The sequence below is a fragment of the Triturus cristatus genome, chromosome 2_1 (genome assembly GCF_964204655.1).
Source record: "Triturus cristatus chromosome 2_1, aTriCri1.1, whole genome shotgun sequence".
NCBI classification, from domain to species: domain Eukaryota; kingdom Metazoa; phylum Chordata; class Amphibia; order Caudata; family Salamandridae; genus Triturus; species Triturus cristatus.
Genome location: NC_140581.1, coordinates 1,154,683,766 through 1,154,707,489, shown reverse-complemented (window position 1 = coordinate 1,154,707,489; position 23,724 = coordinate 1,154,683,766). Strand labels below are relative to the sequence as shown.

The window sequence follows — 23,724 nt, the reverse complement described above, 5'->3', positions numbered from 1 at the left end:
CAGTAATAAGGAGGGACTAACAAGCCTAATAAAAAATCAGAAGCCAGCATTTATGAAGGACAAGCACACAAGCCAATGACAAATATGGGTGGAGAGTGGGCGGGGCTTTAAGTACATACTCCAATACAGCATGGCTCACAGAGCAGCGCATGCGCTGCCCTGGCTGGACCTAAAAATGGGGAACAGACTGTGCTCGTCGACATAAATCATTAAAATGTGATACCAGGATTCATGTTGGCACCTTTTTTTACAGAAGTTGAGTAACATTATGCAAAATAAAAATCAAGAAGATTTACTGGGTAAAATTACAGGTCAACAACATCTAAAACAAAACAGTGATGCCTTCAGTGAAGTTCTACTGCACAAGCTACCCATTGATTTTCCTTGCAAAAGGGAATTATTTGAGAACAGTCCCATTGAATTATATGATTAGGATTTGAGTCACAGAAATGTTAGTTTATGTAAACTTTATGTAGGTGTGCAAAAAAGTGCGCAGGTAGACTCCGATTCACAAAATCTGGATCTGTTGCTTGGGAGTGAGAGGCGTAGGTACATTCCCTAATCCCAGTTGGTTGACACACCCTTGTTAGTGCTACAAAAAAAAGAGAAAGTGTAAACTGGGTGAATTCATATTTTTTTGCAGTTTTCCTTACCCTGATGAACAATCTGCAGTGCACACATTCCCCTGGAAGACTTCTAGAGGAAGAGGACTACGGCTGGAAATCTAAGGAGGATTCCCACTCGTGTAGACGTCAACACTGCTTTTTGTACACTGTCTGCAAACCTCTCCTGGGCAGAAGAAATACTGGTGGACAGAAACACGGATTCATTTTTAAAAATGGAAATGCTTAATTCACACCAAGTTTAATTTCTCTGAGCCAATTATGTACTGATTGACATTTTTAAGTGTTCAAGTAAAGGACTAGATTGAGCATCCCAGGAACGAAGAGAAGTGAGGCAAAATGTCACCAGTTTATTTTATTAGGTTAATTGATTAGCAGCAACCTAGCCAATTAAGAATATCATTAGCCAGACAGATTTGGGACGCAACAAATTGTGCTAGGGGAATATTCTCCTTCACATCATACCGCATAATGTGCTAACAGACATATAATTCAGGTAGCTTTTAATAAATACATGCCCGCTGCATGATGAGATATCCATGTTAGACTTCTGCAGAAACCGAGCTGTCAAACTGAAAAATGGCAGAGCCTCGTAAGGAACTAGGCCAATTACCTGCAGCAGAAGTCCCATCTCTTGAAGCTTAAGAGACTGGTGCCAAGTGTCAGCAAAGGCTCAATTGAGCTCCGGATTGGGACCGTACAAGGATATGCAGAACTGGTTTACCAACTAAGGGTATATCCTCTTCACGTCGCCTTCCGTTATATCATCCAAGGTAAGTGACATTCAGTAGGTTATGGGTAAGTTTTAATTAAAACTAGAGTTAACATAACTTAACAAAAAGGGGGACGAAAGGAGATCAGCATGTCTCCCCTATCCCCAGACATGATGTAATAGTAGGCAATGTGTTAACATACAATCTCCCATGAGCAAGGGTGTCAGATCACATGACATCAACATCATCTCCTGTGCCGATGACACAGCTTGTCCTCTCGCTTTTAGCAGACACTACATCGACAAAGACCAACTTCCACAACAGTATGAAGAGCGTCTCAGCCTGGAAGAAAAACAACTGCCTGAAGCTCAACACGGACAAAACGGAAGTTCTGATCTTCAGCAGACACACCGCCCTCTGGAACAACTCCTGGTGCTCATCGTGGCTCAGACCCCAACCCCACACCGAAAGAACAAGCCCCCAACTTCGGCATCATTCTCGACAGCAAACTCTCCATGAAACGTCCGGTCACTGCCATCTCTTCAGCCTGCTTCCACAGATGCCTTTGCAAGCACCATACCCACGCATACAAAGTCCTCCAGAACCAACGACCCACCTACTTGAAACACTGCCCGCATTTCCACCGACCTCCCAGGAATCTCCACTCACCTCACCCTCAGAGTGACACATCACAAACGCCGCTGCTGCTCCAGAGGCCACGCACTTTCCACTGCAAAAGCCTGGAACAACCTCCCCCCTCCACCTCAACACTGCACTGCACCCTCGCTGACGCACTTCAGGAAAGGACTCAGTACCTGGCCCTGTGACTGATACCTGCAGCAAGTGTCTGGATACCCTCTCGGGTGACAAGCCACGCTCTATAAATACCACTTGATTGATTAAGAGGAGTCACATTCAAACAATGATGGACCTGATCGCTTCAATAAGAACATGATTCTCTCTTCTAGTGATGTGTGAACGTCATTGTCTTTCATGGTTGTAATTCGACCAAGGTCGGGATAAATAATGTGAAGAAAAAAGGCTCCAGCAATGCTGGTTTTGGATTGGGTTTGTGAATGGGGCAGTATTTGGCTTAGTTATACAGCTAGTCTGGTAAGCTCCGAGGAGGCATCACCTGTTTTCAAAGCTCAGCTGTCTTCCCACAGAGCAGGAAAGAGGTGCTGCGCAGTTGCTTGTTTGTGTAAACCCGTTCTGTGACGTGGCCCCTTCTTAATCCAAACCCTCTTGTCCAGACCATCATTGAAATACACTCCAGGCCCAACACAAAGGTCGAAACGCGTCGGAGCACCTATGGGTGTGGCCAGGAGCTACCATTGCAAAGATTATGTATTGATTTGCGTAATATTGGTGACGTAAATCACAACATCACTCCCATAAAGACGAAGTGCTCCGACCACCTCTAGAAAGCGCCTAACAGTAAACCTTGGACTGTATAGAAGAAAGGTTAAAATAGGTTACAACCCCATAAATTCTAAACTGCAGGGCACTACATAGGATACCTCGATTGGTTTTACCACATGTCTACATATTAATGTGATGTAATATTTCAGTCTATACAGGTTTATCTTTAATTGATTTGTTTATATTGTACACATATATATGTGTGGGCGACAATGTTATATGTATACTTTTTGGGTTTTTTTAAGTGCAAGATATTTTTTTTGAAAAAATATCCATTGACAAATACAATTCCTTGTTTTTTTCCTTGGGATTATGGTTAATGTTGTGGATGTGATGATTTCAGTGTACGTTGGTGGAGATTGTTTGAATCGTCAGGTGTCATTTAATTGACGACTAGAGAAACAGTGTAAAGGTTTTTCTAGACCAGATGCCATTAGATTGATAGTATGGGGGGGTACCCTTTCGAGACACTGCATCTATCTAATTCTGGCACCTAACCAAAGGTTGTGTGATTCCAGACAAAACACCAATCTCCATTGGCCTCAAACTGAAAAAATGTAATGCAAATATATAACACCTCATTTGATATATTAATTCTTAAACTATTTCACAAAGGCTCTCTGATACATTGCGCAGAGTTTGTTTCCAGATAAACTCTGCTGTTTAAATTGCAAATACACACACATATGTGAGCAACGTCTAGCAACAATGCCAAAGCTCACTATTAGCCAGACCCTAAGAAAGCTTACTCGTTTTAGAGCTACATCTACTGTTCTAAAACATGTCGCAGGAGGAAACTAACAATTTTAACTCATATAAATGCACCTTACTTAAAAGGTGTTATTGGATTGCCTTATTTTAACAAGTTCTATATGCTTTCTGCAGACTAAATTCAAAGAGTTTTGTCCAGACTGATTGGGTTGTGGGAGATATTTATGCGTAGCAAACACAAGGAAATGATGGACGGAGCGCTGAAACTTTTCAGACACTCACCCCAGTCACAGATCTGGGATGAATCCATCATCGTTCTTTAGCTCACTTCGCCACCCCAGTTCAGACCCAACCATATGCAAATCAGTCTTGACCCTGTGCCTCATGGGAACAGTCCAGCCCAAACTGCCAAGCCAAGCCTTCCCTGGACCGGAAACAAGCATCCTGGGACCAATTTTGTGGAAACACCCCTCATCAGCCAGGCTAGGTGAGCAAGGGACCCACGTCTGGGCATACTCTGCCAACTTGGGGCAAACAAAGCAAACACAAGGAGATGATGGACAGAGCGCTGAAACTTTTCAGACATTCACCCTCTCCTTTTTAGGTCTCGCCTGACACAGCGCATGCGCTGGTCTGGCGAGACTTATTGAGAGGGCTCCAAAAAGTGCTACCAGGCCAGCCTAGAGCTACAGTGCATGTGCGCGGGTGCACGCGCCGTGGCTGCTTTGTTGTTTGATCGTGACCCGATCACTTTCACTTTCGCGGCCGCAGGGCCGCTTTGCATAGCCAATAGGTCTCGCTTTTGGGACCTTATAAGTATTTAGTTATGCAACTGTTGCATGGCTAAACACTTATAAGGTCCCAAAGGCGAGACCTATTGGCTATGCCAATGCTTGTTTTGTTTGCTTAGATAATTATGCATGTAATACAAAGCGCAGCAGACTGCAAATAAAATATTTTTAATAGTGGGCAAGTGAGAACAGCACACTATACATTAACTTTTGAAGCAGTTGAAGTGATTTAGGTTTTATTGATACAGTTTGCAGATGTTCTTGCTTTTATATGATCTGTGAACCGCATATAGGTAAAACTATTTTGCAAACTCATTTTCAAAATATTATTGTTAGCCTCCATCACAACTGGACAAGTTACAGCAAATCATTTTCCTCATTATTAAGTAAAGAACTCCCATATTACAAAAATAGGGCACTCTCTACTGTCTTTAAAAATAGGAAATCAAAATGAACACTGATCCCATTTTCAATGCACTCGGCTCCGCTCCTGTATGTACATGACAAGTCTATTTATATAAATACATACATGCGCATATAAGTGTACACTCGGCGGATCTACATGTATTGTATATGCCATGCTGTCTTTTTTATGGGCAGGGGTCATACACATAGATATATAACCACATCCAGCGCATAAGGACTTAAATCGGCAGTGAGACAAAACCACAATAGCTAGGCCTTGTATTTACGGCCTCAGTCATTTTTTTCAGTAAACTGATTCTAAAATAGAATATGTAAGATAAACAAGCATTGTTTTCTCAAGTTAGTTTACTGTGCTAATAAAAAGGAATTTGAACTTTAACTTGTTTATTACTAGAGTGCAAAGTGTGGTTATTAATAATGTGTACCAATTACATGATATTTGCCCATATTTTCAATGACGGATCATAAACATTACTTGCGCATGATAACCCACTTCTTTCCGTTGTGTGTGTAGAATTGTCTCCATATTTCATATGTTGTGCATTTATAGTGCTACTATAGGGCATCTTCCTGGCAGTGAGGTTCCATATTTCTGGAAGTCTCCTCGAGTCGCAAAGAAGCCATGGCCTGTGACTTTTTCATCTATTTTGCATTCTGGAATTTTCATGTTAGGGTGACTAGGCGTCCCTGGTTTGCCCAGGAGAACAGTTTTTTTTCCACCCGCTGTCCTGGCAAATTTATGAATATTTAGCTATGCTCAAGTTTTCAGAGGGGGTTGCCTGAACACAGAGGTAGGTGTTCATGTTTAAATACTTTATTCGGCTCTGTCGAGCCATAAAAGTTTGCATCAGAAGTACATAAAATACACAATGGTAATTCTAATACTACAGTTAAAAAGGAAACCATATTAAAAACCATAAATAACAAGTTCAGCATTAAAATCAATACTTGCTACGGATCTTTAGGGCACTTAAAATGTAGTTCTACATAGCATATAGGACTTCTGGACTTCCCAGATCATATAGGTAACCCAAAGTCTGATCATGAGAACTAGTCCCAAATGCTTGTAACAAAGAAAGAAGAAACTGCCTTCCATATGTAGTGTAAAGAGTGCAAAATTAAATAAAGTGCTTAGTGATTTGTTGTGTAAAACCATCGCAGGGACAAGGGGAAAGTGATTTTTTTTTAAAACAAGTACCCTGCTCTGGAAAGGCTGCCAAAAAATGTAAAGCTTGAAGGCGAAAGCTAGTCAACAAAAATGTATGCCTTTCTATTGGAATAATCTGTAAGTAGAGTGCCAGCGAGCAGGGGAAGGTTGTCAAAACTCTTTCAACTTTGTGATTCTATTCCCCAAACGTGCCAATTTAACATATTCATAGAAGATTTCTTTAACTCGATCGAATGAAATGCCCTCAAGACAGCTAGGACTAGAAAAATATTCTGGGACACCCAACATAGTAAAACTAGGTTTAATAACCTTTAACCAAGAGATATTCAAGAAATCATCTAGGGCCAGGCAATCCCTCAGAAATCTACACAGTGATCCTCAGGATTTTTCCAGCTTTTGTGCCAGAGAAACAGTGGATGTAGTTTTAAACAGTCTTCCAGGTTACACAGGTCAACGTCTTCATGACAGAACGCGAGAGTAGATTGTGGCGCAGCCAACAGCCTTCTTAAACGTCGAAATGTCTATTTGGAGAGAATTACTGTGGGCATAAGCCCAGGCACCTACACCATAGGAGGCAATTGATAAGCGCTTGCTTTTAAAAACACAAAGCAATTCTTCTGTTGGCTTGTGCCCAAGGGTTTTTGTGAATCTAAAAAAAGCATTGATTGACCTTTCGAAATTGAAGGGCTCTGATATTCAACAAGAACTTCCAATTGACATCAACATCAAAGGGAACTCATAAGTATGCAAAATGAGGAGTATTTAAAATGTGTGCACCCCCAAGAAAACAGTTCCTAGTTTTGGCTATCTTTGGGCCACTTTTCATTATAAAGGATTTAGTGCGGTTTTTCCCGAGTCCCAAATTATCCATTAAACTATTCAAAGCATTGAGTAAAATATGGAAGCCAATGACTCTTCAAGCTATAAGAACTGCATCATCTGCTTAAAGTAAAAGAAGGACTTGAAGGGAGCTTTGGCATCTTTACCCACAATGCACAGGTGTAGCTCGAGGACATTTATTTAAATTAGGAAAAAGAAAAGGGGCCAGGACACAACCTTGCCTACCCCAGCTGGAGAGGGGAACTCATCAGTTAAAGGCCTGCCTCTGCTATACCGGACCTTTGCTGTTGCATTTGCATGCAGCCTACAGAACAAATTGATTATTGCATTATCGATCCCCAAATCGGTCATAATTGACCACAGTTCAGATCGATCTATAGCATCGAAGCACATGTTAAGTCCATAAAAGCAAAATGGACACAGCCTTTTTTTGCCTTTGAATATTTTTGGACAATAGGGAATATATTTAGAGTTGCGATAAGGTTTCTAAGACAGGACGGAACCCAAACTGGACACCCAAAAGTCCCCAGGACTCTGCTACCCAGCATTCCAGCTTGGCTAATATTACCCTGCACAAAATCTTTACTGTACTAACAAGCAGGGAGATCTGGCGATAACAGTGGGGATGCATCATGACCCCCTTTTTAAGGAAGGGGACAATAATGGCCTCCGGCCAGGTTTTAACTAAGAGTTCCACAGTAACAATTCTAATGACATTCGTAATAAGTGCCTTCCAGAAATGCGGTAGTGATTTGTAAGCGTCTACAGGGATTCTATCTAGCCCTGGTGCTTTGTTCAAGGGACTGCTCTCAATAGCTAAAGTAACATCTGACACATTGATTGTTCTACTAAGGGCAATAGCTGCATTCAAATCACAGGGTGCTACAGAATCCATCGGCACACTAGTAAGCTGAAATCCCAAACCAAACATTTTGGAAAAATTAGCCACCCAGTTTTTAGCTGGTATTGGCATATCTGCTTAGGGTAGTTCATTTCCCAACAAACTTGGTGAGTTAACAAACTGCCAAAAGGCTCTAGAGTCTTTCAGTGTACTTGCTACCCAAAGATCTTCCACGGCCTTCTCCCTTATTTCAGCCTTCCTTGTGGCAACTACTTCTTTATATGATTTTCTGGCCAAGGCTACTCCTGCCTTATCTCAGGATGACCTTATGGGCTTTCGAGCAAGCATTATTGAACCAGCTAGGACTGGAGCTAAGCTTAGTGGCACTTTTGGTTACATAGCTGCCTTATAGGTATTGAAGATGGAGTGGGCTTAAGTAACAGCTGTTGGATTTGCATCAGCCCATAAGACCGTAGCAATTTAGAGTTGATTATTGGTAAAGAAATCGGCAAAAAAAGGCATCCTTATCCATTTTCTCCCATTTGACGTGTACCCCCTTGTTTTGACTAAATTCAACTGCAAGTTGTCAAACATCCTTAGTATTTCAGAAGGAGGCAATTTTTTTTATGTGAAGCAGAATTGTAGCCCTACTTCTGTGTTTGCAAACTGTACAGTTTTTTTTTCAAAATCTAGTCAGCCTATTTTAGGTTCATATAGGATTCGATAAAACAGAAAAATCTTAAAACAAACCCCAGAAGGCGGAGTGCCAAAAAAGTCAAGACTGGCTGAAGGTGTCACACATGAAAGAAGGGGAAAGATTTCCAATAATACATTTGTGTATAACGTTACACACGTGAAAGCCTGCAGGAAGTGCAAACGCACATCTCTGGTGATTGATAGGGCAGCTGCCCTGCTGTGACCGATGACAGCTTGCCTGTGTAAACAGTAGGTTACAGATAGTTTCCTGTTGCAGAGGCCGCGCACGCACCAGTGCAGTTTCTCAACAGTTGTTAAAAGTACAATGCACCGGTTTAGAATGGTGTCAGCTGATCGTTATTTACATTATGGGCTGAGTCACTAAGCCTTCCTAGTGCCGGGACTTGTATGGACGTCAGCTGTCTACGCCAGGCCAAGAGGCATGTCACAAACGTCCATTTTGTTAAGCACCCACAGAAATTGCTTACGAGACAAAAAATTCTCAGAACAATTAAAAAGAATAAAGCTTCAAAATTATATCAATTTGGCTCCATTTCAAAAAGAAGGTTCTTGTAACTTTTGCATCACGAGGACAAACTTCAATAGATGCAGCAAGGCTCCATGACAAATCAACCAGCAAAGAAAATAAGAGCACCAGGAAGAAAAAAAGCAAAGAAAATCAAGATGTGGGGCCCTTTGGTTATTCAGATGTTCATTTCGGCTACATCATGAATACTAATTCAGCATAAAGATATTGTTATTTAACCTCACCGAACCAACGCTGAAACGTCACCATTACACAGCTCAGTGTCCAGCGCCTTCAGGGATGGCTCCTCCATGTGGGCAGAGGAGCGTCGCCCCACTGCTTTCTTGCAGTGCGAGAAGCAGAAACATAAAATGGTATTAAAAATACCATTTTATGTTTCTGCTTCTCGCACTGCAAGAAAGCAGAAAGGTTTGGTTGGGGGGTGGGCGGGTCTTGCTCTAGGGCAGGGAAGGAGTGGCTTGTCCACTGCTGAGGGGGCTGACCAAACACTCTGCCTTTTCTCCATGTAGGCTGCATGCAGCCTACATGGAGAAAATGGCCTCCCCATAGATGCCTGGCTGGTTGGCGTCCCGAACAATCACATTGCTGCCATGACAGCGTTGTGATTGGCTTAGGGGAGGGGCAGGAGGCTGCCTGCTTTCTGTTAAGGAGAGGAGCAGAGAAGCAGAGACAGAGCGGGACCGGACCGGCTAAGGCAAGCTAACTTTTTTTTTCTTAATTTTTTTTTTTTAAATTAAACCTCCCCTCCATGGGTTTAAGATAAAAAGAGCTTCCACCATATAGATTTTAGCAATACCCAGACTGTATGTAGTACACATTTGTTTATAACAGTCTTTTAAAAGGACACCGTTCACATCTCAGATGGTAACTCCCTTGCAATACCCCTCAAAAAAATAAATGCCTCATCAAGAAGCTTCAAGTGATTCTTTTAATTAAAGCCAATACCTGCTTCCAAGCACCCTTTACATTTGCAGATTGACCATTTGTGCACATTTACATTTCTTTCAGGCAAGGAGGCACCCTGGCAAGAAGGCTTGTTTAGCTGTCTGCACCTCCCTCGGTTTCACAGCAGATTCTGACTTACACTTCAGATTATTCATTTAAACTGTCAGAATTAACCATCCCAAGACGGCTGTCTTTCACAAAAAGTTGGGGGAACGGTTATAGATAAATGCAAAAAGCAAGGACACATCTCGCCCCTCAGATTCCACCCACTTTGAGTACTGATAAAAGGAGAAAACTTTCAAAATGCAGGCAACTAGACGGTTTCTGATTCTGAGGCTGCTTGCAATGTGGACTAGACTCCGACTTTCTAACTGTTGGACGTCTTGTAATGAGGATAATGAAAGTAGAGAAGTAGTAAATAGCCTACGTGTGCACTGGTAAGAACACACTGGCAAAAAGAGGGCATAAGGCACCTTGTACAAACAGCCCAAGGTCAATAGTTTCTAAATCAACAATACATTGAAATAGTGGCCCACTACATCGACTGTTACCTGTCATTAGTTTCTGGGCTTCATATGGTTCCATGTAGCCGTTGTTTTCCCCTTTCCCCTCTTTGTTCTTCAGCTCGCTCTTCGCATCAAACGGATCAGAATAGTCGTCAGCTATTATAACCTAGGATTGGGTGAAAAAAGACAATATTTTGTTAGGACGATTTCCTTGTCCAGATTAACATGCTAGCTGGATCTATATTATACTGTGCACCATCCAGAGAAACACTCCTTCAAGAGACCCACATAACAGCAAGGTTTCTTTTCATATATTCGGCCACTGTATAATAACGTATAATGCCTAGATCACAAATGTAGCACCTCATTTAGAAATCAGCCACTGATCAAGAAAACATGTTAAAATTAAAAATGAATGAAATTAATTCCTTTGGGACGTAGACTTATTGATGCGTCAGTTCAGCTTGGTCAACACAAAAGTCTTAGGCCTTTACCACTACCATCTACCAAATAGCAGTGCTTAGGAAGAACTAATCGGTACAAAAGGGGGTGGTGATGGACTGTTCCCATGAGGCAAAGGGTCAGACTGATTTGCATATGGCCATGTCTGAACTGGGGTGGCAGAGTGGGCTAAAGAACAGTGATGGATCAAACCCAGATCTGTTGACTGGGTGTGAGTGTTTGATTGGTTCTGATGCTCCGTCCATCACCACCCCCTTTTGTACCGCTTTGTGCGCCATAAGTTGGCAGGGTATGCTCAGACGTTGAGTCCCTTGCTCACTTTGCCACTGGATTCAAGCAAGCCTGGCTGAAGATGGCTGAAATGCCAGAAACCGGTCTAGGAAGCTTGTTTCCTGTCCAGGGAAGGCATGGCTTGGCAGTTCGGGCTGGACTGTTCCCATGAGGCAAAGGGTCAGACTGATTTGCATATGGCCATGTCTGAACTGGGGTGGCAGAGTGGGCTAAAGAACGGTAATGGATCAAACCCAGATCTGTTGACTGGGTGCGAGTGTTTGATTGGTTCTGATGCTCCATCCATCACCACCCCCTTTTGTACCGCTTTGTTCGAGCAGATTAGATGATCTACCTGAATCAGTGGTTTAGCAGTAACCTGTAAGGAGGTAGTCTGTTCACCTGGTCAAGTGTAGTGGTTCTTAACTGGTGGTCCGAGGACCCCTGGGGGTCTGCAAGGCCTACTCAGGGGGTCAGCAATCGTTTTACAAAATTAAATAATATTAAAAATTAATAAAGTCTAGACAAATATAGAAGCAAAATTAAAAATGTTAACACGTTTTTCTGTATTTGAGCGGGAATTGAACATCATTTTGAAATATTTCAGCATTTGCACTGTGTATACTTGTTTTTGAATTTTTTTTGCATTTAAGTTAAAATCATAAAAAAATGCTTAGCGGGGTCCCCAGCTTCCAATAATGATTCAGTGGATTCACAGAAATCAAAAGGTGAAGAACCGCTATTCTAGTGCTTTTCAAAATTACTTACTATAGCACTATTTTATACTCAAAAAACAGTTTTGCATCCTCAGACTGCATGCAATCTAAATAATTTCTCCTCTGTCTCTCCCTTTATCGAATACCCACAAGTGGTCAAATAGCACCCAACCTGCTCCCTACCTCAGAAACACCTCAGGAGCCCCCCCCCTTACATTAGGGTAGTAGCTCGCAACTTGACCGTCAAGACCAGTGCCAGTTTGGGCCCAATGATAAAGCATGCCACCCATTGAGTTGGTGGGGGTCTTTTGTCCTGAAAATAACAGAACGTATCCGATAGCTACCAGAGTGTCTGCATTCTAGCAAGGAGATTTATTTGTGGCTACTCAAACTATCAGAAGTATTGCAAAAAAGCAATCATTTTTTTAAAATTCCCTGATCAGCTTAACAGTATAGCATACACACCATATTGGATGTGTGGTTCATAGCTGTGTCATCTTTGAAAGCTGCCAAACTGATGATGGTCAAACGGTCCCAGTCGGCATCTTTCAGTCTTACATTTTTTATTTCATTATAATATTGAATGGACGTGAGCCTTAATAGCATGGCTACTAGTGCGCCATACAGAGGTATGCAATAAAAACACAGAAGACGCAAAATAAATCAAAACAGGAGAAAATCACTAGGCAGATTTCGTTGCCAAACAACTAAACAATAGTTTAGGAAGATGACCTACAATTAAAAAAACAAAATTACTGGAATATTCCTACAATAGGAAGGTCTGTGCCCTAACTAAAATATGGTAACCCAAGCGGGAAATGTACAAGTGCAGTACAGCAAATGGCTGCCAAAAATCCCAGTGGTGGATTGCCTCTGGGGGTGAGTAAGCATCTCCTGTTGACTAATTACCAAAGGTGCCCTTACACTTGAAGAGGTAATTCATTTCACTTAACATTGAGATGCTGTCTCTGTGTGTAATTGGCAGCTGCACACATTCGATGAAACAGAGTCTTCGTTAACACATCATCACGTGGCTTTCATGGACACGCAGACTAAAACTACAGAAGTCTGTGTTGACACGGGCATGAAAGGACAACCGCCTGCCAGAAAATCTCCCACTCGGAGCATCTTCTGAAGGAAGCTGCCTCCGGAGTGTAGCTTGGACAGCCCTCGGCCCGCCCTATACGGGACAATCCAATGAATACCAAAACAACCCCCTTAATGACCTCTGCCCTATTCAGCGTCGTACAACCATATATATATTCTCATTCTCTCTCTCTCTCTCTCTCTCTCTCATTCTCTCTCTCTCTCTCTCATTCTCTCTCTCTCTCTCTCTCATTCTCTCTCTCTCTCTCTCTCTCTCATTCTCTCTCTCTCTCTCTCTCTCTCTCTCTCTCTCATTCTCTCTCTCTCTCTCTCATTCTCTCTCTCATTCTCTCTCTCTCTCTCTCTCATTCTCTCTCTCTCTCTCTCTCATTCTCTCTCTCTCATTCTCTCTCTCTCATTCTCTCTCTCTCATTCTCTCTCTCTCATTCTCTCTCTCTCATTCTCTCTCTCTCTCTCTCATTCTCTCTCTCTCTCTCTCATTCTCTCTCTCTCTCTCTCATTCTCTCTCTCTCTCTCATTCTCTCTCTCATTCTCTCTCTCACTCACTCTCTCACTCACTCTCTCACTCACTCTCTCTCTCACTCTCTCACTCTCTCACTCTCTCACTCTCTCACTCTCTCACTCTCTCACTCTCTCACTCTCTCACTCTCTCACTCTCTCACTCTCTCACTCTCTCACTCTCTCACTCTCTCTCGCGTTGGACAAAAGTCACACACTGGGTTTGCTGAAACGTTTATACAAAATGCATTTTTTTCTCTCAGAAAGCTCGTGAAAGATATGTGCAGGTCAGAGGTGGGTGTCGACGTACGAGGTGTGAGTGTAGATGGTAGCCCCCAGGCATTCTCACAGGAGAGAAACTCTTTAGACTGAGGGTCGGTGGGATGGGGCGAGGCGAGCACATCAGAGAGAAGGCACTTAACAGATAAGTGACAGAGGGGAGGGACTGTCCAAGATTTAACAATACTGCGCCCGACTACCAATAAATACAAAGGCGTACAGGCCTTCAAACGTGCAGGGGCAGGTTTGAGGTTTTCACATCAGAGCTGCACAGCTCAAGTCTGTGCAACGCCCGGCGCATCATTCAAAGGCTCACCATGCAACCAGGACATTCTAGGACCCAGTGGGAGAACAGGGCAAAACCACAAACGAGATTAACACACTACTGAGCCAAACACTTTCAGCCGACAGTGCCCTTTCAACACCTTTTATTTTCCCATCAGGCTCTAATTGCAACGAATAAACAGATTGGCAGGTTATTCTGTATTCCCAGGATTCCTCAATTCAATATTTGCAGTGCAATTTTGTAGAAGTGTGCATATTCAGGGATTCAAAGGGCTCTAATATTACTAATGCTTGATGCATTACTGAGCAAAATGCTGGAGCACTGAAGCTGCATTAAACGCTAAAGCAACTGTTATGGCAAGAGAAATTTGTATATTTAATGTATTTATTGTACGGGTGAGGCTTAAATAACCCAATGAATAACCGTTTGCAGCACACATCTGTGAGTGACCTTTCAATTACAAGCTCAAACCAACTGAGCTATTTATTATTCCAAGGTTGGCAAATTAAGCAACATTAACTTGAACAATAGTTACCAACCTTTAGTTGCATCACTTAGAACTGCAAACCTGTGATGTGACAATCATCAAAATGCAGTAAAAGACACAAATCAAAATAAAAAAATGAAGAAACCACCAATGCATCCTAAAAAGTTCATAAAGGGAGTGCTGAGCTTGTCAATTCACTTCTCGTAACATGACTCAGAAATACCATACGACAATCACCCTGGTTCAGATGTTTCTGCTGGAAGAGAATGACTTCATTTGGACTTGAAGCCTTGGGCCTAGAGGTAACCATGTGGATTCTTGGATTATGTATACAGACACACTGCTACTTGGTCACCTTTCTCCACGATTATATACTTGTCTCAAGACTATAATGGAATTTGTTTAAGCTAGGCCCAGCAGTTAAAAGATTGGAAAACAATAATGTGCATTGTAAATTTTACAATTTTGCTTGCTTTTTGTATGGAGTTTATAGCCGTATGAGGACTGAGGAGACAACAAAGACCAGTTCAGATGGGTGAAAGAGACAGCAGGTGCTTATAAACAGTTCAAATGCATAAGACCCCCGAGTGGAACAAAATGTGAATTGTTAGGACTCCACTGAACTTCAGATGGCCTGGTTCCATACTAATGTGTATCAGAGTACTGGGACACAGAGCTTTAAAAATGCAGAGACATTTCATTAGAGGTGGGAGGAACTTGAGGAGTTTCACTCAGCGGAATTACATGAAAATTACGCAAGATTCCAGAGGTCCGTGAGCAGGCAAATTTGGCGCGTCGTGCTGCTTTTTAGCGCCAGGAGCTTGTTTCACACTGTAAAATCAGAATGAACAGCACCACGCGGCACGCCAGAGGGCACCGCTTCGTTGCTACCGCTAGAGTAGATTTTCTATATGAGGGGAAGCTTTCTCACTACGAACGGTCGCAACCCTCCATTTTGAGAAAATCTCTCCGGGTGCAGTCCTAGCGCCCAAAATTTATTCTAGGGGCGACAATTTTTGCTCTCACTCGCCAACTTACCGTTGGCGAAACATGCGGGAGAAAAACTCTGAAATACAGTGGTTTGCTAGGTTCTGCCGGAACTCCGTGTTACAAGCATAAAGCGGAGTGGGCAAAACTCTGCGATCTCCACCGGCGGAGCTACATTTATCGCCCACCCCTAGATTTCACCCAAATAGGCTGTAGCTTAAATAGCAGAAAGTTAAGCAGTTTTATGGCTAGGAGCAAATTTTAGACCAGTACGTAGGGACAGGTTTTGTGAAATGTCCCAGTGTCATTCTTCATTCTGTGTGGACACAAGAATGAAGGAATCCAAACAGTCACTGGGCGTGTGGCTTGAAATTCTAATGAACCAAACTTGTTCCGAAGAGCTTGAGCCTCAATACCTCCATAAATGGGACCACCAGTAGAACCAGAAAATTAAACAATACAAAAAAGTAGCTTGTTTCCTTTCATACTTACCTGGGGAAATAACTTTTCTAGGGCTTTTAATAAACTACCTACCGGCCTTCTATAGGACCTACCTCTATCATTCATTTAATAATCTTTCTATATTATTTGGGATACAGTAAAGCTGCACACAACGTCTTTAGAGCAACACTAAGGCAATCTAAGGACTTAAAAATACTAGAATCCACACAGCTGCTGGCAGACAACCATACACAAGCACAAAGACATGCCTACTATGAGAGTAGATAAACGTGCCCTTTCTACTAAACAGTTCTGCATATGTGAACTCTATGTGAAAATCAACTACAATGAATTTGGGGATAGGTAGGAAATTATGTGATAAAAGAAGCTGGTCCACAGGAAATCTAATTAAGTTAGAAATCCAGGATTTACTTCTTTGCACAACACACCGACTATCCTAGCATGGTGCACCTAAGGGTACCCGGCAATTGTTGCCCTGTTTCAAAACAGTCGGAACTGAGCAGACAATGTGAAGACTGGCCCAACTCTGCGACTTTTGTAGTTGCTAGTCTACTCTTCCAGGTAAGCAAAACTGCATTGCGAAAGCTCCACGCTGGCAGTATTGGTTAAAATGTAACTATTTAAGTGAAAAGCAATTTTACCCCAAGTTACCACGAAGGAAATTTCTATCCATCTGTTTTTTATATCAATGAAAAGTCGGTTCAAAAACCATACACTTGGACACTGGCTCACACTGGTCCTTAAAAAATGCAATTTTCTATCAAATCAGTACCACAGAAGAAGTGTAGAAAATTCCACCAGTTCCCGCTAACCTTAATGTGATTTTCACACTTTCTGTACCCTGATTTTGCTCTCTATAATCAGAGATCTGAACACTGCATCACCCCAGGAGAGTTTGTGTACAGCAGCTAATCCATTCTTAATGTGCCCATCGTAGTGGAAGAATGATTTAGGCATTACACAGTTGAGGCGTGCTGCTGTGCACGAGGACTTGGAGTGTGATGTAGAGTACACACACCATATCTGCGTGCATTAGAGCTGCTTTCTCCTGTACAACACTTCTCTTCTAAAGGCACACTGGAAAGAAACACCTTGTTCCTCAACAGGCATGTTTCTACGGGTTGAGTTGGTTATATCTGGTCCATAGATGCACAATGGGTCAGCTGTCTACTGGACCTAAAAGCAACGTTTTAATTTAAATTACTATTGGTAACTTCCAAATGCTGGAAATTAGTCACAGCCAAGGCCTGGAATGACCTTCGCCTCTACCTTCGAACAGCATCCTCTCATAGAATTCAGAAAAGGGACTCAAGACCTGGCTCTTTGAACGATCAAGTAGGATCGTAGCGCCTGGATACCCTCATGGAGGATTAGCCGTGCTCTTACAAATCCCGATTGACTGATACAGATTTGAAGATGTATGCAATTTGCTTTGTATCTCATAAATCACACTTTAATGTGTTTTTAAGAGCAGAATTTCCCATGAGGCTATAAATGCTAACTAAAACTATAAGAGTAAAGAGAATATACAGGCAGATGTCTGGGCTGCCCTACCCACTCTTAAGTGAGCTTACTAAAGTTAAGCATGTGCTGAGAATGATGCCTAGGAATGATCAGAGTACTACACGTTTGGGTATGGCCCAAAGAGAACCATTCACATCCATTAAGTGGGGTCTATTTTCTGCCTACCTTTCGTGAGCATCCTAGGCTTGCTAGCTCCCTCTTTCCATCCTCTCTCACCTCAGAATTCCAGCCACCAATCAAAATCTAGTATTTATTTTAGTAGTGGTTTTCTGGGGCACTACAAGCAGTGTAGCCATTTTGAGATGTGAAAACTCCTGAAAACCAAGTAGCAGTTGCCAGGGGACTAACTGGACTAAGCTATTGAGAATTGACAGAAGAGTTTGCCAATTAACCATGTGGCTCGGTCCTGCCTGAAGCTTTGCTTTGGTTACCTGTTGTGAGGAAATTCAAGTGTTGTGAAGTCCCGAAGGTTACCTGGCAGCTGTGAAACTGAAGAGGTGAAACAAATACACTTGTGAGGATCTTTGCTCCTGTAGTGAAAGTAAACACATCCATTAAAGTGTTCAACTTCCTCTATTTACAGCTCTACGTCACGACTGGACAGCACTCTCCACGTCCCTGATGATACTTCAACTGCCACCCCCAGAACCTTCTACTCCCATTCAATCTTACCTCACAAAGGTGTACTGCACATTTCAAATTCCAGTACAGCAACACCACACATCCCTCCTCTGCATATGCTAAATGACACGACTAATAATTGATCTAAGAATTCAATTTACACAGGACAACGTTTTTTCTCAACATATATACAATCATGTTTTTCCACCCAATGAGTCCAAGAACAACATAAAGGGGTACAGCAAATAGGCTGATAAGACATTACATAGTTTCATACAACATTCTTGAGCCTGGTAGGAGTGTGAATGATCATTCCCAACCGGCCCATTCTCATCGTTCTAACCTCTTCACTTCCTTGAGTCTCCTCCACTTCATCCAAACACTCAAATTCACTCCACACATCTGCTCGCTCCCTTTCTACCTCATCTTCCTACAACCAATCACCCTGTGTGGTTTCATTTCCAAATTCTCCTCCTTTCCCTTTTTCCACAGCTTTACATTTGGCCAAACAAATCATGTGCCACACTCAATTGTTTCTCAACCTTGCTGTGTTTCTTAAACATTCTATCACCCGCCATGGTTTTGTATACACATTTTGTTCTTTTGGTACTCTCCCCACTGTCTTCACCTTCACCCTATCTCCCTCCTGCAACGTCTCTTCCTTAGGTGCTTGATTTAAAATCAAATTACTTTTTATATGCCCCCTGCGCTTTAACAATGTTCCCCTTAACCACTTCTAGCGACCACTCAACACACCTAGCACTATCCATCCACCCTATATTGTCTTTGGTGAATGGCTCCCTACTCCGCATCAACACAAAAGGGCTGTTTCCTGTAAGGGAAGATGTCTATTCTGTAAGTCCACAACATTTTCTTCAACTCCACTTCCCACATTTATTTATTTTCACAAACTATTTGGATGGTACCTTTGATTACTCTATTAAATCGATCCACCACTCCATTTCCTGCTGGGTGATGCACTGAAGTGTTTACATGCTTCACCCCATTCCTTTTCAAAAAACCACTCAACGTTAGAAGCTGTAAAATGCGCTCCATTATCACTTCAAAGTCTCCTTGGAAGCCCTTCTCTTAAGAATACTGCTTCAAAAAACTCCACCATTATATCTGCATCCGCCTTATGTGCAACGTCCAACTCGACTATTAGCTAAAATAGTCAACCAATACAATGAAGTACCTATTTTCACCTAAGTATGTATGTACAGGGCCAACAACATCTTAAGGGAGGTCTTATTAATGCCCGCTCGCTGTGTGGCCACAGCCAGGACATACACGATCTAATAATGGGTCATAGCCTTGATGCCCTTTTCATAACTGAAACATGGCTCAACGAATCTTCCAATCCCGATTTGGCGATTGCCCTTCCCCCGGATTTTACCATCTTTAGGCGGGATAGGCAAAACGGGCGAGGAGGCGGGGTCGCAATCATTGTCAAAAGGTCATTTTCGTGTCATACATTTGACCTGGATTACCTCAAAGGAGGTGAGAGTATTGGCTTTTCGATTAAACTTAATGCCTCCACCTCCTTTTCGGGAGGTCTAATCTATCGCCCCCCAGGCAATGCTACTCCCTTTTTAGACTCCGTAGATGAAGTGCTTGGATCGTTTATGTTACGCTATCCACACTTTACTCTATTAGGAGATATGAATTTGCACTTGGAATCAGATACAGACCCCTATGCTATCAGTTTCCACCATACCCTAAACATTTTTGGACTGACCCAATTAGTGACTGCACCCACCCACCTAGCAGGCCATACCCTTGATGGCATTTGTTCCAACTTAAACACCATGATCATGTCTCCTCCCATTCCGCAAATTTGGACTGACCATAGTTTCATCTCGTTTGGCATCAAGAAACAAGTTCGAGTTCCATCAACAATAAAGCACCCTCAATCTCCCCTTTCGGTAAATTGGAGGAAATTGATGGATTGTATCAAACTGGATACCCAGTTATTGGCTCAGGCCCCCGAATTGAGAGGAGACGTCACGGCTGACTCCCGTAACTTTCACGTCTGGATGGATCAGATTATTTTAGAAAATTCTGACCCCAAAGGCGACCGCCGAAATTGTACCAAACGGAAGTTAAGTGCCCCATGGTATACCCAGGCCTTAGCTGAGAGCCATCTACTTTGTAGAATTAGAGAAAGGAAGTGGAGGAGTACATATGATGAGGCCTCAAGAGCCCTTTATGTTCAACAGAGGAAATTGTACCTCTCTAACATAAAGACTGCCAAAAAGGTGTATTACACTAAAGCTATTAACGATGCACAGCAGAAACAAAAAACGGTTTTTTCTATAGTTAAATCCTTTACCCACCCCAAAGCCCTCCAGCCCGAAATCCCGCCGTCTGAGAGTTTATGCAATCAAATTGCAGAATTTTTTGAGGAGAAAATTGCAAACATCCAAAAGGATTTCTTGCCCCCTTTGATTTCTCCTTCTCTAGGCCCCCAAAAACATGTAACCGCAAATAGCCATTTCATTGGTAGCTTCCAACCGGTCTCCCTCCAACAGACCCGCAAAGCGATCTTGGCTTGCAAATCTGGAGCACCCACTGACTCCTGTCCCCCCTGCATCCTACATCATCTGGTTGAGGTAGTGAATCCAACCATTAATGCCATTATAAACACATCCTTAAAATCAGGGATTGTACCTAAGGAATGGAAAAAGGCTATCGTTAAACCTCTTATGAAAAAGCAGAATAAATCGCCAACGGATTTGACTAATATGCGCCCTATTTCACTCCTGCCTGTTCTGGGAAAGATCACTGAACGGATGGTACATTTCGAGTTAAAAGCATTTGTAGAGAACCACAACATCTTGCACCCCCAACAATCCGGGTTTCGCTCTGGTCACTCCACTGAAACGGCTTTGGTAGAACTCTCTGACTCCATTAAGTTCCTGCAGGATGAGGGAAAGCAGGCCGTCCTCATCCTGCTCGATCTAACAGCAGCTTTTGACACCATCTCTCATGTCATCTTGAATGACAGGCTGCGAGAGATTGGTGTAACAGACACAGCTTTGGCATGGGTCAATTCTTTCCTGTCCAACAGGTCCCAGTCTGTATCTTTGGGCCGTTACCTATCCAGCGAAAAATCTGTTACATCTGGAGTCCCGCAGGGTTCCATATTAAGTCCACTTCTTTTCAACATCTATATGGCACCCCTCCTCGCTGTGATAGAGGCACACGGGATCCTTGTTACGTCATATGCTGACGACACTCAATTGGTCGTCTCCATAGACAAAAATCGCACGGATACTGAATTGTGTTTTCGGAATTGTCTCACTGAGGTATTTCAGTGGTTAAACAAAAACCACTTAAAGTGCAACAGTGGGAAAACCGAAATCATACCATTGGGTCAGGATCTACCTTTTTGCCCGAGGGATTGGTGGCCTAAAGACTCTGAGGCCCCGCCCAGTGCTGTGTCTTCTGCTCGCAACCTAGGCGTGCAATTTGACGCTACCTTATCATTTGATGATCATGTTAGGATCACGGCTGGCTGCTGCTTTGGCCTTATCAAATCTTTAAAGAAATTCTTTGATTTCCTCCCCATTGCTTCCAGGAAATCGGTCGTGGTCGCATTAATACTCTCCCGACTCGACTATTGCAATGGGTTGATGGCAGGGGCAAAAAAGTCCACTTTGAAGAAATTGCAAAGTGTACAGCACGCGGCGGCACGGTTAGTGTTAAAACTCCCCAGGAAATCTTCAGCCTCAACTGCTTTAAATTCCTTACACTGGTTGCCACTACATAAGAGAATTCTTTTTAAACTCCTGCTCACAGCTTTTAAATCCTTGAAAAATATAGGTCCTAAATACCTTGTTAAACGTTTTATCCGCTATGATCCCGTACGCTGTCTACGATCCTCGGGGGCTAATTTTGCTAAGGTCCCGAGGCATAAATACAAAACCAGGGGCGGAAAAACGTTTACAGTCCTAGCAGCAAGAGCTTGGAATAATTTACCTGTAAATCTTAGACTGACTGAGTCCGAATGTCTCTTTAGGAAACAACTGAAGACCTGGATCTATCAGCAATCAGATACCTATGTGCTAGCAGCTATCTAGATCTTTTCACCGCTTATTTCCTATACGCATGCTCAGCGCCAAGATGCTCCTTCCGGAGCGAATGTTGCGCTTTATAAATACTCAAATAACAATAACAATAACAATAACATCCACAGCCAACATGTCCCACACCACCTTTGGACACTCTACAGGCATCAAGGGTGGTCTTGTTGTTTTAAAACTCTTGTCAGAGTTAATACACTGCTCACAATCCCTCACTCTTCTCTCAACATCCAGGTCCATTCCTGGCCACAAATAACTGGATTTGACCCTTCTTTTCGTTCCCACAATTCCAAAATGACCCTCATGACCCAAGTCAAACACCTTCTATCTAGGACTGTGTGGTGGCACAATTCTTCCTCCTCTCACAATACAACCCAACTGCAATCCAAGCTCATTCATTACCTCCCAAAAAAACACTCACCTCAGTTTGTTAACTCTTCTTCACCTCTTCAAATAACTCATCATTGTCATACGCCGCCTTCCACTCCTCTCTCTCTCTCTCACTGGTGTCCATGCCATCTGCAGCCACTAATGCAACCTGGTAATAATCCCATTCACTCTTTGGCAATTCTATAATAAGCAATGGCATAGGTTTAAACAATCTGTGATTCTGTTCTGTACACCTGGCACATATTTGATTTGATGATTAAAATCTTGCAAACGCATTTAGAGCTTGGCAATTCTTGCTGATGTCTTCACAAACCCTTCAGTGGTCAGCAGATTAACCATTGGTGTGTGGTCTTTTCTAACTTCAAACTGAGTGCCCCACACAAATGCTCAGAAATGTTCTATACCCCACACACAAGAAAATGTCTCACTCTCTATAACAGAATACACTTCTTCTGTGGGAGTCAGGCTTTTTGATGCGAACCCAAACACCACCTTTCTTCCGCCTTCCTCTTTTTGCGTGAGCACCGCTCCCAAACACTTCCCATTGCATCTACAGTAAGTATGCTACATCACACCGAATCAAATCCTTGAATGGGTGCTGCTTTACTGATCTTATCCTCTATGTTTTAGAAAGCTTCCATACAGCCCCCCCCACTCAAACTTGCTTAGCATCTTCAACAGTTGCCTTAAGTCGTAAGAGTTTTCTGTAAAGTTGTTTACAAATTTTGAGTAGAACTCCACGAGACCAAGAAATGAGTGCAATTCCTCTTTATGTCCTGGCTTCGGAGCCTCCCTTAGTGCCTCCAGTAACAGTTTTTTTTCTGTAAAATACCTTCTTTCCCAATCACATGGCCTAAATATGATACTTGGTTTTGCGCAAACACTTTGAGAACACAACCATGAGCCCCTTCGTTTTCAAAATCTTCAGGACTTCTATCAACCTCTTGTCACGTTACCTTTTGTTCTTACCTGATTAAAACATCATCCTGAAAATACAGAATCCCTTCAATATTTCTTAAAATTTCCCTCACCAACCTCTCAAAAAAATGAGGCTACCGATGCCAGCCCAAAATGGCATCCTCACATACTGAAAACATCCGTACAGTGTGATGAATGCTGTTATTCTTCAACTTTGCTCATGTAGGGGAACCTGGTGGTAAGCCAATGATAAATCCACCATTGAGAACCATGTCATGTTCTTTGTGTTGACCAACAATTCACTTATTTTGGGTATCAGGAATTTATCCACCTGTATTTGACGATTCACACCTCTTAAGTCCACACATAGTCTGATCTTGCATTGGACTTCCTGGCAACGACC

The 23,724-nt window shown here is 42.6% G+C and overlaps 1 protein-coding gene across 1 annotated transcript in view; it reads right to left on the bottom strand.

The window, feature by feature from the left end:
* Nucleotides 1-23,724, bottom strand: part of SHB (SH2 domain containing adaptor protein B) — a 362,891-nt gene that overhangs the window by 217,643 nt on the left and 121,524 nt on the right. Inside the window, exon 2 of the mRNA XM_085636591.1 lies at nt 10,275-10,395. Within this exon, the coding sequence (XP_085492717.1) occupies nt 10,275-10,395 (121 nt within the window). The remainder of the gene's footprint in view (nt 1-10,274; nt 10,396-23,724) is intronic.